Here is an 18,849-nt window from a genome sequence, read left to right as displayed (position 1 = left end):
CATGTGTGTGGTGTTACCATGATGGATAACATGAACTAGAGAACACTACATACACACACACACACATACATACAACAGGGCCATCGCTAAGCCCTGCAACACCTGTGGTCACAGAGAGCCTCTGCGGTTGAGGGGCCCCATGTTAAGATCAGTGAACATAGAGGAGTCATCTATTTACTTTGGTTAAGATTTTGAACAAGAATTAAACTATGTGAACTGAAAATTTCAAGAAATAAAATGGTAATACATTGTACCTGCAAAAGTTCTTGTAAAAATATTACATTGAACCATGAACGTGTACCAGACTTTGTGGATTGTCTATGATATCTATTGAACACAAACTTGGCTCTCAGCTTGATTATTCTGAACTGATCGATAATTTCACAAAGCGAAAAGTGCACCGTGTTTGTCTTTGAAAGCTGCCTGAATTATAAAAGTGCTCTTTTATTCATATCTGGAAGTTTTACTTATTGAAATTTGTAATAGACCTAAAGAAATTTAACTTGTATTTTTAGAGATGTTCTTTAGAATAATGCGAAATATTGAACTTCAGATAGAATTAAGTAAAACATAGCTATGAATAAATGGTGTGTAGATTATGAATTTTGATTGAAGGAATAGGGCCTCGAAACAAAAAGTTGCAGGGGTCCTCTAAAAGTCATGCAACAGAGCTGTATATAAATATATATGGAAGAGGGAGACCCAGGAAGACACGGGACAAAGTACTGAAGGCTGGTCTTGAGACACTGCACCTTGTGAAAGAAATGACAAAGGACTGAGATCTATGGCACTTTGCTGTACTCAAGAAGACATTCACCACAGCAGAATTCTTTTCTACCCTAGGCACAAGGCCTGAAATATGGGGGGAGGGGGCCAGTCGATTAGATCGACCCCAGTACACAACTGGTACTTAATTTATCGACCCCGAAAGGATGAAAGGCAAAGTTGACCTCGGTGGAATTTGAACTCAGAACGTAAAGACAGACGAAATACCGCCAAGCATTTCGCCCGGTGTGCTAACGTTTCTGTCAGCTCGCTGTCATATACATATGTATATAGAGAAAGAGAGAGACACATGCGTGCACACATTATGTGTGTGTTTCTCTCTCTCTTTCTCTATATACGTATGTATAGGACAGCGAGCTGACAGAAACATTAGCACACCGGGCGAAATGCTTGGCGGTATTTCGTCTGTCTTTACGTTCTGAGTTCAAATTTCACCGAGGTCAACTTTGCCTTTCATCCTTTCGGGGTCGATAAATTAAGTACCAGTTGTGTACTGGGGTCGATCTAATCGACTGGCCCCCTCCCCCCATATTTCAGGCCTTGTGCCTAGAGTAGAAAAGAATTCTGCTGTGGTGAATGTCTTCTTGAGTACAGCAAAGTGCCACAGACACATGCGTGCACACATTATGTGTGTGTATGTGTATGAAAATGAGGAGTGAACAAAGCTGCTGGATTCTGAGATGCAAAGGACTGTATGCAAACGATCTGTATGAGGTGGTATCAACAGGTTCCAGGACTAGATATGCTTAATGAAAAATAACTTATTTACCAAAGTTTTACCATCATCTCCTTCGAAATAGTCACCTTGCACAGCCATACACCGGTTCCAGCATTCCTGCGACTTTTAGAATCTAGTTAGGAAGTTGTTTTCTCAAAGTGTGTTGAAGACCTTCTGCGATTCACTCTGGATCTTGACAATGGTTTCAAAACGGTGGCCTTTGAGCTGCGTTTTCATCTTGGAGAAAGAGGTGGAAGTCTGCAGGTGCTAAATCTGGTGAATAGGACAGGTGTGGAAGTGTCACCATGCTTTTGGTGAGAAACTGAGAAGTGAGGAGAGCTTGGTGAAGAATCCAATTATTCGCACTCCACAAATTTGGTTGCTTTCACCAAATGTCCTCCCTCAAACACTTCGAAACATTGCTATAGAACTCTTGATTGACAGTCTGGCCCTGGGGGACAAATTCTCAATGCACAATACTACATTTCTAGGGGTGACACTTGTGGAAGGTCTTTCAGATCACTCATTCTTTCAGAGATGCTCTTCCGCTTTTGAAGCACCTGTGCCACTCAAGATATTGCATACAACCCATTGTCTTGTTGCCGTAATCTTGCCAAAGAAAGCTCAGTGTTACTGCAGCAGACTTCCCAAGTTTGTGGAGGCACATAGCCTAGTGGTTAGAGCAGCGGACTCGCAGTTGAGGGATTGCGGGTTCGAATCTCAGACCGGGCGATGTGTGTTTATGAGCGAAACACCTAAGCTCCATGCAGCTCCGGCAGAAGATAATGGCAAACTTCTGCTGACTCTTTCACCACAACTTTCTCTCACTCTTTCCTCCTGCATCTTGCAGCTCACCTGCAATGGACTGGCGTTGCGTCCAGGTGGGTAACTATACTCCAAAGAAATCAGGAAAACCGGCCCTTATGAACCAGGCAGGGCTTGACAAGGAACAAACAACAAAAACTTCTTAAGTTTAATGCAAAATTTCATGTTGGTTCTATGTTCCTGTCCATGACAAAATTGCAGACTACAGCATATATCATCATCATCATCATGTGATCATGAAAACCCAAATTTCTCAAATTGCAAAGTAAACACAGTGATGTCACTCGACACACTGCCTCATGAAGGTCATTGCTAGAATTAATCCAGGAACTTTTTGATACCACCTTGTAGCGATAATTTCAGGAAAGAATTCAGAAAGAATCAAAATGTGGGAGAGGAATGTGTACAGATGGATGGATAATGGTAGACTTGTACTGAATGATTTTGGGAAGGAAGAGACATGGAAATGTTTCTATGAAAGACTATTTAGTATGGAGAATGCATAGGAGAAAGAGAACCTCCCAAATGTAAATCCAGTGAAGGGACCAGCAATTTTAGTTGATGGCAATTAGAGACATGAAGAGAGGAAAAGCCCCTGGTCCATCAGACATTATCATAAAAATGCTTATAATATATTTCTTTACTACCCACAAGGGGCTAAACACAGAGAGGACAAACAAGGACAGACAAACGGATTAAGTCAATTTACATCGATCCCAGTGTGTAACTGGTACTTAATTTATTGACCCAGAAAGGACGAAAGGCAAAGTTGACCTCGGCGGAATTTGAACTCAGAACATAACGGCAGACGAAATACGGCTACGCACTTCACCCGGTGTGCTAACGATTCTGCCAGCTTGCTGCCTTCAAAAATGCTTATGATACCGAGCAAAGTAGAGTCTGGCCTTGTTACCCACATGAGTGAATTAGGTTGTATAGAACGTAGAACGGTACATCCAACAACTGTTATAGCAACATTATAGACAGCTGTTACAACACATGGCACACAAGCTCCCAAAAGACACACACACACACACACATATACTTGACAAGTATTTGGTGGTGCAATAAAAACATGCACTTGGAAACAATAATTGCTTTTAAAATAAGTTGAAGGCTAGAAATTTGGCGAAGAAGAATAATTGATGACATTTATCTCAACCCTTGACTAACACTCTCCAATTAGAGAGCACAGTGAGATGAGAGAGAGAGAGAGAGAGAGTCCAGAAAAAGAGTAAGAATGCATCATGAGGGGGAGAGAAAAAAAATTCCTCATAACAGAAAATATGTTGTGTAAGAGTGACAGGAAAGAGTGTGTGTGTGTGACAGAAGACAGAGGAGAAAAAAGTAGAGTTAAAAAGTAAGTGGAGGGTACATTAGATAACGGGGGGGGGGTATATACCCTTAAAAATGAGGATAAACATGACTAGAAAGTTTAAGGCTACACAATAACCACCATCACCTCAAATTAAACTTACTATTATTGAGAGAGAGAGTTCAGAAAAAGAGTGAGAATGCATCATGAGGGGGAGAGAGAGAATGCCTCATAACAGAGAGAAAGTAAGTTGTGTGAGAGTGTGACAGGAAAGAGTGTGTGGTGTGAGTGAGACTATGTGGTGAGAGGAAGACTATGGTGTGAGAAAAGAGAGAGAGAGAAAGAGCATGTGTGTGTGTGTGTGACAGAAGACAGAGGAGAGAAAAGTAGAGTTAAAAAGAAGTGGAGGGTACATTTGATAATGCATATACCCCACTAAAAATGAGGATAAACCTGACTAGAGAGTCAAAGGCTACACAATAACAGCCATCACCTCACACTAAACACTAAGAGAGCAGCATTTGACAAATTAAAAACAGCAACAACAGTATTTGGGTCAAATAGGTGTGGTACCCACTTACTATGCCACACATACACAACATACCTGGGATGGATGATCAGGTGAAAGAGGTGTGTGTGTGTGTGAGTGTGAGTATTTCAGGAATGGCATTTAAAAGGTAAGTAGAGTAGAGGGTAGGGAGTGACTAAAACTAGTTGTAACTGGAGTAGATAGGTAGGTAAAAGGTGGTTGATTGAGGTCAAACAGGGTGGAAAAGGGGTAGGGATGAATTTTAATGGCATCTCAGTGAATATTAACAGGTTTCTTGCATTTGTTTCCAGTGTGTGCACGTGTGTGTGTGTGTGTGTGTGTGTGTGTGTGTGTGTGTGTGTGTGCAGACATAGGTCTGGATATGTGAGAAGGCATGCTACCTATGTGTCGGATGTGCATGTATTCTCATCTTACATTGAAAACACATTAAACATCTTGATGAAAAACATCATTGCCAAAACAAAACAAGCCGCAAAACATTTTTGGACTGGATTTGAAACACTGATTTTCCATTATTAGATTCATCTGATTTGATTGATGTACAAATATAATTATTATCATTGTTATTAGTATTACTACTACTACCTCTGCCTTCAGTAAGGCGAAACGTCCTGAGTTCAAATTCTGCCGAGGTCGACTTTGCCTTTCATCCTTTTGGGGTCGATAAATTAAGTACCAGTTACGCACTGGGGTTGATATAATTGACTTAATCCGTTTGTCTGTCCTCTCTGTGTGTAGCCCCTTGTGGGCAATAAAGAAATAGGTATTATTTTCAGTCGAGTTTGTTTGTTTGTCCTTAGACAAAATATCTCCAGAACCGCTGGATGGATTTGGATGAAACTTTCAGGAATGTTTGGCCTCATGACTGGCACAAATTGATTAGATTTTGGGATCAAACCCAATACCAGACAAGGATTCTGGATTATTTTTCAGGATTTTTTACTTAATTTTTGGGAACGGTCGGGTTCATTTTCAGTATTCTTGTTTGTGAGAGCGGTCGAGTTTATTTCAGATATTCTCATTTTAAAAACCCTCTCAAGCTAATCATTGAGAGGACATTGGTGTTACCTTAGCAGAGGTTTCCACTCTCTGAGTGCTCCTGTTATTATTGTTATTATCAAGGCGTCAAGATGGCAGAATTGTTAGTGGTATTTTGCCCGTCGCTACATTCTGAGTTCAAATTCTGCCGAGGTCAACTTTACCTTTCAGGGTTGATAAAATAAGTACCAGTTGAATACTGAGGTTGATGTAATCAACTCATTCCCTCTGACCCCACCAAAACTGCTGCCTTTGTAACAAAATTTGAAACCATTATTTTTATTATTATTTCCTCAATTATCCCTAGAGGTGTTCCTGTATCAAGAGTCCACATCTCTATCATCCTCCCCACTTATTTTATTTTCTAAACCTTTGTATACTGTGCATATGTCCCTTCTTTTTCAGTGTGTACCGTGTATACTTACTTTTTTTTCTTTTATCATTTCATTATTGTATGCAAACCCCCACATGATGTCTGTTTCTGTATTGTCCCCTCATTGTTTCACCCTTGTGGCAACTAAATGAAATCATCATCATCATCATTATTATTTTTATTAAAAGCACCCATTACACTCTCGGAGTGGTTGGCATTAGGAAGGGCATCCAGCCATAGGAAACAATGTCAAATCAGACTGGATCCTGGCACAGCCTTCCAGCGTGCCAGCCCACGCCAGCATGGACAACAGACGTTAAATGATGATGATGATATCTGTGTTTAAGTCTGGCAAAATTGTTAGCATGCCAGGCAAGATGCTTAGCAGTATTTCATCTGCTTTTATGTTTTAAGTTCGAATTCCACTGAGGTTAACTTTGTCTTTCATCCTTTTGGGGTCAATAAGATAAATACCAGTTGAGCACTGCAGTCATTGCAATTGACTAGCCCCCTTGCTTGAAATTTTAAGCTTTGTGCCTTTAGAGGAAAAAGGGTCATTATATCTGTGTTTGTTTTTGAAATCAATATTGATAAAATTTGACCTTGTAAAAATATCCTGGATCTGGATTAGCACCCACTTTTGTTCCTGCGCTTAATGTATGTTAGTGACAATATTTGAGGGGAGGGGTTTAGCGGATTAAATTAACCCCAGTACTTGGTTGATAGTTTATTTTGACAACCCCAGAATGATGAAATAGAAAGTTGGTCAAAGAGTGGACAAGGACCTGTTGTCAAGGGTCTCACAGTGCCTCTTTCCACAATAATTAACACCCAAGTATCAGCCTCACAATCCTCACAGTTCTCAATAAAACAGTTTTCTGAGTCTGTTTTACCCTTATGTTGTTGATCCCAGTTTCTCCAAAAATTTCTCAAAACTGGTTGTTACTGCTCCAGGAGCCCCAACAACTACTGGGATGTTAGTATTCTTCTTCTTCTTCTCCCCCTCCCCCCTCGTTTTCTCTCTCTCCTCCTTTTTCTCTCCCCTCCTCCTCCTCTTCTCGTTTTCTTCTTCCCCTTCTTTTTCTTCATTATTATTATTATTACAATCATCACAATGGCAAAGTATGTGTCTCAAATTATACCTTAGTGACTTACAAAAAAAAAACAAAAATGTCAAAAAAAAATAATGTAGAAATAAAAAAAAAATAACATCATTGTAGATATTCCTAAAAAGAAAATAAATAGTCATAGCTGGAATGTCTTTGATCATAGGTTTACTGGGTCAGGGGCTGACCTGGGGTTAAACAAAACATATGATGGGAGATAGGTATGTGTGTGCTGTTAGAATTCAGTCTTGTCCCGTTAACAATAAACTGATTCATAACGACTACAATTAATAAAGCAAACATCGTTGTTATTATTATTATTATTCAGTGACAATCATCATCATCATCACCATTCTACTCCAGATATAAAAAAAAACATTATTATAGCCACAATAATCATCATCATTCCAGTGTCTACCTGCCATATAAAAATATTTTTCTTCCCTGGACACACAGACAAAGAAAATAATTTTACACAGAGAAATAAAATTACTAAGGAATCTGTCTACTGTTAACTTCCACCACCACCACAACTACTGCCTCCACCACTGCATCTGACTCCCCCACTGCTGTTGCAAAATGAGAAGCAGCAACACCACCATCACTATCATCATAACACACACTACTACTTCCAATACTGCAACAAAGTTCACCACTGCTAGTATTTCAGCTACCACCACAAGCAGGAAAACAACAGCCTCTGTCACCACCATGACAACACCCCCTCCTACAAAAACCACAATTGTCAATTCTAGTTATGACCGACCACAATTTCCTTTTAATACTAATATTACCCCCCACCCCCACACCACTATCTGTTACATATTTATGGATACTAAAACAAACATACACATACAGTAGCCATATTATAACATTCCACAGGGATGGGCTGGAACATAATAACCACCACCACCACCATAAATATTTCTTTATTGCCCACAAAGGGCTACACACAGAGGGGACAAACAAGGACAGACAAAGGGGTTAACTCAATTACATCGACACCAGTGCAAAACTGGTACTTTATTTATTGACCCCAAAAGGATGAAAGGCAATGTCAACCTCGGCGGAATTTGAACTCAGAATGTAACGGCAGAGGAAATACCTATTTCTTTACTACCCACAAGGGGCTAAACACAGAGGGGACAAACAAGGACAGACAAACGGATTAAGTCGATTATATCAACCCCAGTGCGTAACTGGTACTTAATTTATCTACCCCGAAAGGATGAAAGGCAAAGTCGACCTTGGCGGAATTTGAACTCAGAACGTAGCGGCAGACGAAATACCTATTTCTTTACTATGCACAGAGGGGACAAGGGTATTAAATTGATTATATCGACCCCAGTGCGTAACTGGTATTTATTTAATCGACCCCGAAAGGATGAACGGCAAAGTCGACCTCGGCGGAATTTGAACTCACAACATAATGGCAGCCGAAATACCGCTAAGCATTTCGCCCGGCGTGCTAACATGTCTGCCAACTCACCACCTTCACCACCACCACCACCATTATTACCATCAGCGTTCAATCGGATGTAGGTATTATTACTACTTATATAAAACAGGTTAAACTTTTTACCTGTCTACAGGTTTATTCAAACCTCCAGACACGTGAAACACTTCATAGTCACCATCAATCCCCCCCCTCCGTGACCCCTGACCACATCCAGAACCATTTCTTTCCAACAGTAAATGTTTCCTGTTGTTTATTCTTTACTTATGCTAACATTATATGGAGGCACATGGCTCAGTGGTTAGGACATCAGGTTCACAATAATAAGGTAGTGAGTTCAAGGCGGCGAGCTGGCAAAAAACGTTAGCATGCCAGGCGAAATGCTTAGTGGTATTTCGCCTGCTGTTACATTCTGAGTTCAAATTCTGCCGAGGTCGACTTTGACTTTTATGCAGCTACATAAAGCCATCCCAGACATTCAAATCTAGTGAAAATCATACAAGTACACACTCTCACACATAAACATATTTATACCGGCAATTCTATTTAATCAGATGGAAAGAATGTGCCCCATGAACCTTTTACAGGCTCTGTAAGGTTTTTGTGGGGTAGAAAAGTATCCTCAAGCTGAAAACCTAGATTGAATGCTTCCAATGGATTAGACCACATCAAAAGGAGTCAAGGGCCGGGTAGTAGTGTTAAAATCTTCAAAGCCACAGTCGAGCCAATTCTACTATGTGGCTCAGAAACCTGGACATTATCAAAGAAGCTTGAGAGGCGGTTGGATGGAACTTACACTCGCCTCCTTATGAGAGCTCAAAATCCAACCAAAGTACAAATATATGGGAAATTACCACCTGTATCATCTCTTGTGTAAGGTAGAAGAGTCCAGTTTGCTGGACATTGTTGTAGAGCTGAAAACGAGGTAATTTCTACTCTTCTCCTCTGGAAGCCATCTGCTCGCGATACCAGAGGGCACACACTCTCCTACCTTGATGTAATCTCCAGGGATACAGGCATCCAGCAATGGGACCTCTGTAGTGCTATGATGGACCGTGAAGTCTGGCGTAACATAGTAAATTCCACTGTCTCGACCACGGTCGAACAATGATGATGATGAGTGTTAAAGAGGGAGATGGCAATAGTCTACCACCCAAATATGCTACAGCTGGATTTGAGCTCTGAATTCATATGGCTAGAGTAGTTCAGGCAGGCATCATTTCCAATGCCATAATGATTGTACCAATCCACTATACGGGTACTCGATTCAGCCCCAGAAAAATAAGAGGAAAAGTTGATCTCAAGAGCTAAACTAAAAACCTCAAAACATTATAAAAAATGCAAATTTAATACATGAAACTCAGTTTAAATTTAGTAAATGGTTTCTGTTTTGACATTAAACAACCACAACCTATTCTATGTATAGACAATGTAGTGAAGTTAGAAAGAGGACCTGAAGTTAAAACAATGGCAAAAAACCCAGCAAAATATAAAACAGCTGTAACTGAAACATGCAATGAAGCTTATGTAATTTACTAGTTAATACCTAACTATTAATTAACTATTGAACTGTGGGACAAAAGAATTACAATTAGAACAGCACTGAGAGGCAGCTATCAGGAGAGAGAGAGAGAGAGGAAGGGAGGAAGACTGTGTGTGTGTGGAGGGGTAGGTACATGTGTGCAGCTAAATCTATAAACAAAAAAAACCTCAGCTTGCTAGAGTGTCATCTCCAATGTTGCTGTGCACATTTTTTCTTCTTAGTTATCATATTCATACTAACACATATATACATCATTATCATTTAACGTCCGCTTTCCATGCTAGCATGGGTTGGACGATTTGACTGAGGTCTGGCGAACCAGACTCCAATCTGATCTGGCAGAGTTACTACAGTTGGATGCTGTTCCTAATGCCAATCACTCCGAGAGTGTAGTGGTTGCTTTTATGTGCCACTGGCACGAGGGCAAGTTTGGTGGTACTGGCAACGGCCACGCCCAAATGGTGCTTTTTACATGCCACCTGCACATGAGTCAGTTCAGCGGCACTGGTGACGAACTCGCTCGAATGTTTCACGTGCAACCAGCACAAGTGCTAGTAAGGTGACGCAGTAAAGATCATGCTCAAATGGTGTACTTAACGTGCCATCGGCACGAAGGCCAGCTTGTTGCTCTGGCAACGATCTCACTCATATGGTACTCTTAGCACTCCACAAGCAATGGATGCCAGTCACCGAGTTTGATTTTGACACCCTTTCTTTCCACAGTTAATGTCTCTTGCCTGTCATAAATCTCTCTCTATATATAAAGCTGAAGTTGTCTGTGTATGGCAGGTTTGGTAGCCTTCAACTAACACTATCTCCTCCGAGACCCTGTGGTGCAAGTTGACCAAAATTGAGAGTATGATGGAAGAAGGATTGCTCTTCCTTCCATAGGAGAAAAAATTCAAATTGGACCATGTTAACACCAAAATTTATTTACATCAAAAAGGTGATTTTTTTTCTAAGAATATACTTCTTTTTTTTACAATTTTTTGACTGCTGTGTCGTCATTTTTCGGTGTATTTCAACCAGAAAAATGTTCACTTAAAGCTACATAATGCAAAATTTTTACTTTTCAAAAATTCCAATTCTAAAGGGTCGAAACAAACCCGAGCAACACAGGGCGATACTGCTCGTGATTATAAACACTGTAAGAATATACAGGGTGTCTCAGAAGTCACGCATCACCCTGGTTTTTTTAAAAGAATACACCCTTATTGATTCCAAAAACACTTTATTGAAATAAATCGTAACAAATGCTCAAATTGGTTTACCTTTAGCCATTAAAATCAGAGGGTTTATAAGCATCAAGTTTGTGGAGAGGTAAGACAGGTGCACATTTGTGATGAAACTGAGCAGAATTAAAATCTGCATATACAGCTGTTCCATCTTTTCTGAACATAAACACACACTCACACACATAATTTGGCTTCCACACACAGCTTTCAACATACACTGAGAATGTTTAAGTGACACACATTGTGTCATTGCCACTAAAAACAACTACTGACTATGTCCGGCAAATAAAATCTGTGAATATTATTTTTGTTTTCTTTCCGATGTCATTACATTGTCTCATCTTGTTTTCTACCATCTACAATTAGCGACCCTGATGCAGACCAAGAACTGCTCTTTCTACATCAAGTAACTTCTTGTCCATATGCTACAATTGGTAACTCCGACACAAGGGTTACACTTGTCTGTCACATATATGTATGTGTCTGTGTCGAACTGATAAACTAAATACAATTTAAGACCAAAATTTTCAATTTTATTTTGATTAAAATACCAGTGTCTTCAGAGCAAAACTTTTGAATGCTGTTTGCCTGCTTTACTGCCTCTGACTATCACTCACTCCCATTCCTTTGTTTTGACTGAGGTATGGTGAACCAGATGGCTGCACCAGACTTCAATCTTGATTTGGCAGAGTTTCTACAGCTGGATGCCCTTCCTAACGCCAACCACTCCGAGAGTGTAGTGGGTGCTTTTACGTGCTACCAGTACGAGAGCCAGTCAGACGGTACTGGCAACAACCCTGCTCAAATGCTTTTTCATGTGCCACCAGCACAAGTGTCAGTAAGGCGACGCAAGTAACGATCACGCTCGAACGGTGCTTTTTACATGCCACCGGCATGGAGGCCAGTTGGTTGCTCTGGCAGTGATCATGCTGTCATGATGTCATTGATAGCATGGATGCCCAAAAAGGTATTTTCCCCAGATTTTAATTCCCAAAAGACATTTACAGTTATTTTTTTATAAAATCTAGTATATTCCAATAACTTAATTATCTGTTATATCAAAAACTTCTTAATATGTTCTAGGCGGTTAGGAAGCAAATATAACAAGACAAGCATTTGCATACTCAGACATACATGAAACAAATTTTTCAGCTTATCGAAATTTAATATTACTCTTTACTCTCTTTTACTTGTTTCAGTCATTTGACTGTGGCCATGCTAGAGCACCGCCTTGAGTCGAGCAAATCGACCCCGGGACTTATTCTTTGTAAGCCTAGTACTTATTCTATCGGTCTCCTTTTGCTGAACCGCCAAGTCATGGGGATGTAAACATACTAACATCAGTTGTCAACCAATGGTGGGCGGGGGGACAAACACAAACACACACACACATATATACATATGTATGTATGTACGTATATGCTTGTGTGTCTGTGTTTGTCCCCCCACCATTGGTTGACAACCGATGTTAGTATGTTTACATCCCATAACTTGTCAAACCGTCGAACCCATATGATGGGCTTCTTTCAGTTTCTGTCTATCAAATCCACTCACAAGGCTTTGGTTGGCCTGAGGCTATAGCAGAAGACACTTGCCCAAGGTGCCACGCAGTGGGACTGAACCCAGAACCATGTAGTTAGGAAGCAAGCTACTTACCACACAGCTACAACTAGTTTTGCATATCTACTGAGGAGCAAATTTAAGACTGAACAGAAATACTTTTAAACCAGGCGAAGGTGCAGTTACAGAGAATTTGTACGTCACCAAAAAAAACGCCTGTATCTGGTGGAATTTAAACAATGTTTTCTCTACTGATATTATCTTAGTTTCAGTTTAAAGAAAAATTTAAAACTTCTCTGGAGTCAGAAGTAGGATAAAATGCAGCATGTCACGGTGCTTGGTGACAGGAAAGGTGTTCAGTTACAGAGGAGAAATACCAAACTAATGACATCAATGACAGAATTTTCTGACATGGTATCTCTGTTGCCTGAAAAGCCTATGTATTTCAGTTTTAGATTAGCATTACAGGATATAAGCTCTATTTTGTAAGCAGTGACAAAACAGAAGCATGTAAAATTGCTTTGACTTGCAAGTTACTAAAATAACCAATATTCAGGTAATATATGTGACTGATCTTCAGATGCTAAAGAAGTGTAACAAAAGTGAAATCATCATCACCATCAACATCGTTTAACGTCCGCTTTCCATGCTAGCATGGGTTGGATGGTTTGACTGAGGGCTGGCGAACCAGATGGCTGCACCAGGCTTCAATCTTGATCTGGCGGAGTTTCTACAGCTGGATGCCCTTCCTAACGCCAACCACTCTGAGAGTGTAGTGGGTGCTTTTTACGTGCCACCTGCACAGGGGCCAGTCAGGCGGTACTGGCAATGACCTCGCTCGAATATTTTTACCCATGTCAATGGCACAGGTTCCAGTAAGGTGATGCTGTTAACGATCCCACTTGAATGGTGCCTTTTACATGCCACCGGTACAGAAGCCAGTTAGCCGCTCTGGCAACGATCACACTTGGATGGTGCTCTTAGCACCCTACTAGCACGGGGTACAAGTGCCAGTAAGGCAAAGCTGGTAACGACCACACACGAATGGTGCCTTTTATGTGCCACTCGATCACACTCATATGGTGCTCTATGCACCCTGCTAGCATGGATGCCAGTCATCGAAATTCATTTTGATTTCACTTGCTTCAACAGGTCTTCGCAAGCAGAGTTTAGTGTCCAAAGAAGGAAAAGGTATGCACAAGTGGGCTGGTTATGCCCCTGGCATAGGCCATGAGGTTATGGTCTAATTTGGCTTGCCGGGTCTTCTCAAGCAATAAAAGAAATAAAGAAATTAATTTTGTTGGTAGCGGGAACATTATAATTACGTGTTGACTTTGGATGTTCAAGTGTTTGCAGATTATAATAGAAGTGCTAACAATAATGCACCTGTTTTCAATTCCATGACCATCACCCCAGAGTGAGCTCAACATTGCATGGAATAAAACATCAATAACACTTGAAGAAGTCGTAAAAAAACTATAAAGAACGTTGAAGATTTTTATGGCCTAATATTTATAGAATATCACACCAAAGTTTGAGATGGAATCTAGTGACACTTGAGTAATGAACACAGACTTGGTATGTGGAAGGTATGTATATATATATACACACACATTCACGTAGGTATGTAGCTTAGTGGTTAGAGGTATTCCGCTCACAATCCTAAGATCATGAGTTCAATTCACGGAGGCATGGTGTGTCCTTCAGCAAGACACTTCATTTCCCTTTGCTCCAACCCACTCAACTGGAAAAAGATGAGTTGTACCTGTAATTTCATAGGGGCCAACCTTGTCACACTGTGTCATGTTGAATCTCCCTAAGAACTACATGAAGGTTATGCGTGTCTGTGGAGTATTCAGCCACTTCCATGTTAATTTAATGAGCAGGCTGTTCCATTGGTTGGATCAACTGGAAACTTCATCATCATAACCAACGGAGTGCCAGTTTTGACACACACGCACACAAAGGTTTTGTTTATAATTGTCTGACTATGGTGTTTTACTGTGAAGTCACATGGCTCAGTGGTTAGAGCATTGAGCTTACAATCGTGAGGTTGTGAGTTCGAATCCAGGACCGGGCTGCGTGTTGTGTTCATGAGCAAGACGCTTTATTTCACATTGCTCCAATTCACTCAGCTGTAGAAATGAGTTGCAATGTCACGGGTGCCAAGCTGTATTGGCCCCTTTGCATTTCCCTTGGATAACACTGCTGGTGTGGAGAGGGGAGGGCAGTATGTATGGGCGACTGCTGGTTTTCCATAAACAACCTTGCCTGGACTTGTGTCTGGTGGGGGTAACTTTCTAGGTGCAATCCCACAGTCAGTCATGACTGAAGGGGGTCTCAGCTCAGGTGGTTTACTGTTGGTTTTTTTGGTTGCTTGTGCAGCAGATTGAAAAGAAAGAAAATGCATATATAAGAATTACTTGTGTGTATCTCAGGATTTAAGATACCTAACCCATATCACATCACATCCTTTCATCTTAAAAGATTAGATAATGTAATTCAAGATACACTGTACTTAAAGAAAAGAGTGGATGACCAAGGCTAACTTAAGGATTAACCCATTAAGTCCCAGAGTACATAAATTTCTGAATATTACTTTTAAATTTTTACAGATGATTGAAAGTAGGTTAAAATGAAAAAAAGTAATTATTAAAACTCCTTTACTTCAAGTAGAAATGGAAATACTCAGTACTCCATCAGTTAAGATGATGAAGTTGTTCTGATCAACAGAACAGCCTGCTGATGAAATTAACATAAAAGGGGCTGAGTGGTCCCCAGACATGCAAACACAATGTAGTTCACTGGCAGATTCATCACGACACACTATGTAAGAAGGCTGGTCCTTTGAAATACAGGTACGTTTCTTTTTTGCCAGCTGAGTGGACTGGAGCAATGTGAAATAAAGTGTCTTGATCAAGGACATAGCACACTGCTATGCATTGAACTCATGATCATGTGATTCATCATCATCATTGTTTAATGTCCGCTTTCCATGCTAGCATGGGTCAGACGATTTTGACTGAGGGCTGGCAAACCAAATGGCTGCACCAATTGTGAGCTGAATATCCGAACCACTTAGCCATGCACTTGTATGCTTTGAAAAGTATTTATAATGGTTGGCATGAGGAAATTATGAGAGAATGTGTTATGAGAAAGAGTGAGTTGTCACGTGGGTGATAAAGTGTGCATGAAAATATTTTATCATGAATATGTGTGTGTGTGTGTGTAAGAAAGCATGTTATGTGTATGAGAAAGCATGTTGATGTGCATTTAAGAAAAATAGTTTGTGTGTGTGTGAAAGAACATGTTATGCATGTGTGAGAGAGAGCGTTATACACATAACTAAACCATGAAAGCAAGCAATCCAGAGAGGAATCCAGTTAAAAGCTTCAAGATCAAAATATTTACAAACATTCTGATTCCGTACAGTTTGATGGGAAAGGAAATTGGATAGTCAGGCTAAAGTCCACATTGGTTAAGGAAGTTGGTCAAGCGATAGTTATGTAAGACAGAGACCAAATAAGCCAGTGATGAGTTTGTGTCAATTAATATAATTGATAAATATATATTTTGTGTGCCATGGAGTGCAGAGAGTTCAGACATTTTGAGCAGGGGAGGGTCAACTCTGGATCAATCAAAAGTTTTCCCTCTATGATCACACATTTTTTTAGGGATATCAAGAACTATATAAAGTCCTTGATATGGGTCCTTACCCTTAACAAGATTAGCAGGAATTGGGGGATAAAGAACAGTCAGCAGTGAGGCATACCTGGTTAGGTGAAATAAGATTAGGTCCTGGCTGGTAGATCTCATAGACCTAGAGAGAGAGAGAGAGAAGTAGGAGGGGAAATAGAGAAATAGAGAGAGGTGGAGGAGAAAGAGAGAGAAAATATACAGGAAACTAAAAATAAAAAAAAACAAACAAAAATGAAAACAAAAATCAAAAATAAAGAAATTGTGAAAAAAAAGCAAAAAAAAGTTAAGGATCCAGCAAGCAAAATGGACATGTAATTTATCTCTCACTCACTCTTGAAATGATTTGAAGAGGAGTATTTAACTCATAATATTAAGACTAATCAGATATTTCCAACGTGACATCTCGAAATCTTAGTTTTTTTTTTTTTTGTTTTGATGTCCAGTCACTATAACTTTCACCTTCTGTAACACAATGGTTCTGTACATGTAAATAAAATACTTCAGGCCATCTACAATGTTTTTCTAAAAACAGAAAAATACATTATAAAAGAAAGGAAAATAGGGAGACAAATTGATGAAGGAAGAGGGGATGAGGAAATGATTATGAAATAAGAGAAGATGAATGAAGAATGACGATGAAAAGTAAATGATTATAAAAGAAAAATATGAAACTAGGGACAAAATACAAGAAAAACATATTCAATAACATTTTTGTTTAACTTTTCGCTCGCAAAAAAGTGGTAAATAGTTACAAGGATAAATATTGGTCAAAAGAGAACAAATTGAGAAAAATAAAACAAAGAATGTATATGAGAGAGTGGTGTTGAAATTAAGGCAAAAGTTTACTGACCACAAAAGTCATGGGAGTGACTAAGCAGTATTATAACTCTGCAAGAGAGAGTGATGGAAAAGTTAAAACTGGTGATCACATAGGTCACTGAAAAAGGTCAAACAGTGCTGTAAAGAAAGAGTAGTGATGAAGACTGGTTTACTGCCCACAATGGTTAAGGAAGATGGTCAAGCGATAGTTGTGTAAGATAGAATCCAAATAAGCCAGTAATGAGTTTGTGTCAATTAATATAATTGATAAATATATAATTTGTGTGCCATGAAGTGCGGAGAGTTCAGACATTTTGAGCAGGGGATGAGGGTCAACTCTGGATCAATCAAAAGTTTTCCCTCTATGATCACACATTTTTTTAAAGGATATCAAGAACTATATAAACTAATGTGCTTTTTCTTGGTAGGTTTGATTTGGATACCAATTCTAATAGATTAAGCAACTACATAGAGGCCCCCTAAGCTAGCCCTGTAAAAGAGAAAAGTGTTGGTAGTCTGTGACGAAATCAATAAGGGTGTTTAGTTTAGAAACAGTAACTGAAATGGAAGGTTATTACTGAAGCTGATGTCTACAGATCTCCACATTCCTCACACAAAATTCTCATTTGGAAACAGCTCTAAAAAGGCTGTTTCCAAAACATCAATACCTACCTCTCTGCCCAAAACAAGTTTATTTTATTTTACAAATTTTATAGGTACATAGCTGTATCCTGGTCTGATAAATATATTCCATTTCCTATTCAACAGCTGAACAATCACTCTCCAAGTCAGCATAGAGATTTTAGAAGAATTCCATTATCTCTCGTGGGTTGACTGTCCCTGAAGAGCAGGAGTTCTCAACCATTTTTACTACTCTATTTTGGTGGACACTCGTAGTCATTCAATGTTTAAAAACTAGTCTTATAAACACTTTTTCCAAAATTCTTATTTTGTTTTTCACTCATTAACTTGCAAAGGTGGAATTATGTAAAACATTAGAGGAAGAAACCTAGCTGTTTCTTTCAAAAATGCATCCAAACCAGAATTTTTCACGGACCCTTAAAATAGAACTGTATTTTCCTATTTTGCTCATACGAACCCCCATAAGTCTTACATGTCTTAACAGGGATCATATGGACCCCAGCTGAGAATCAGTGTTGTAGAGGCTCTCTCAGCTCATATAGAATTTTGTACCTCAGAATATAAAAGCCATTAGATTTTTAACAGGTCACATTTGATCTCATCAAAATATACATTTTTCAAAGTTTACATAATCTTTTCTATTTAAGGCACAAAGGCTGAAATTTTGGGGGGAGTTAGTCGATTACATTGACCCCAGTATTTCACTGGTACTTAATTTATCAATCCTGAAAGGATGACAGGCAGTTGACCTTGGCGGACTAGTAATAATAATAATAATAATTGGTATGAAAGATGGGTTACAGCAAATATTCTGCTCAATACCACAGATTTGCTTGTCAGTTGTTTGACCTTAACCAGTTGAGTATGTCCCTTAGTGGCTGACAATATGTCCATCTCTGATCACGAGCAGAAGTAGTTGGGGAGCAACATAGCCATGTGTTGAGAGGGATTCTTTGGGATTTGAATAATTCACCTCTGGAAACATGGGTGTTTATTCAACATCCTTAAACAACCCTTATTCAGGAACCTTTTGAGCAGGATGGGCTACTCGACCAGAAGAAAATTCTAACTGGGCCCCACCTGCAAGGTCATGTGCTGTTTATCTTGATACGAGATCACCATGTTGCGCACATATGGTTGTGATGCATGTGCCTAGTGTACCCTTATCAGACGGGTAGTCATGA

General features: G+C 39.6%; 1 protein-coding gene across 9 annotated transcripts in view; it reads right to left on the bottom strand.

Annotated features, from left to right (window-relative positions):
* The window catches only part of LOC115210393, a 274,118-nt gene that overhangs the window by 66,225 nt on the left and 189,044 nt on the right, over positions 1-18,849 (bottom strand). For 8 of the 9 annotated variants that reach the window (XM_036502388.1, XM_036502389.1, XM_036502391.1 and 5 more), the window contains exon 5: positions 16,278-16,325. The exons of the other annotated variant lie outside the window; for it this stretch is intronic. In XM_036502388.1, coding sequence (XP_036358281.1) covers positions 16,278-16,325 — 48 coding nt within the window. The remainder of the gene's footprint in view (positions 1-16,277; positions 16,326-18,849) is intronic. 9 annotated transcript variants of the gene reach the window in all.

This window comes from Octopus sinensis, linkage group LG4, assembly GCF_006345805.1.
Source record: "Octopus sinensis linkage group LG4, ASM634580v1, whole genome shotgun sequence".
Lineage (NCBI taxonomy): Eukaryota > Metazoa > Mollusca > Cephalopoda > Octopoda > Octopodidae > Octopus > Octopus sinensis.
This window is presented reverse-complemented; position numbering and strand designations above follow the sequence as displayed.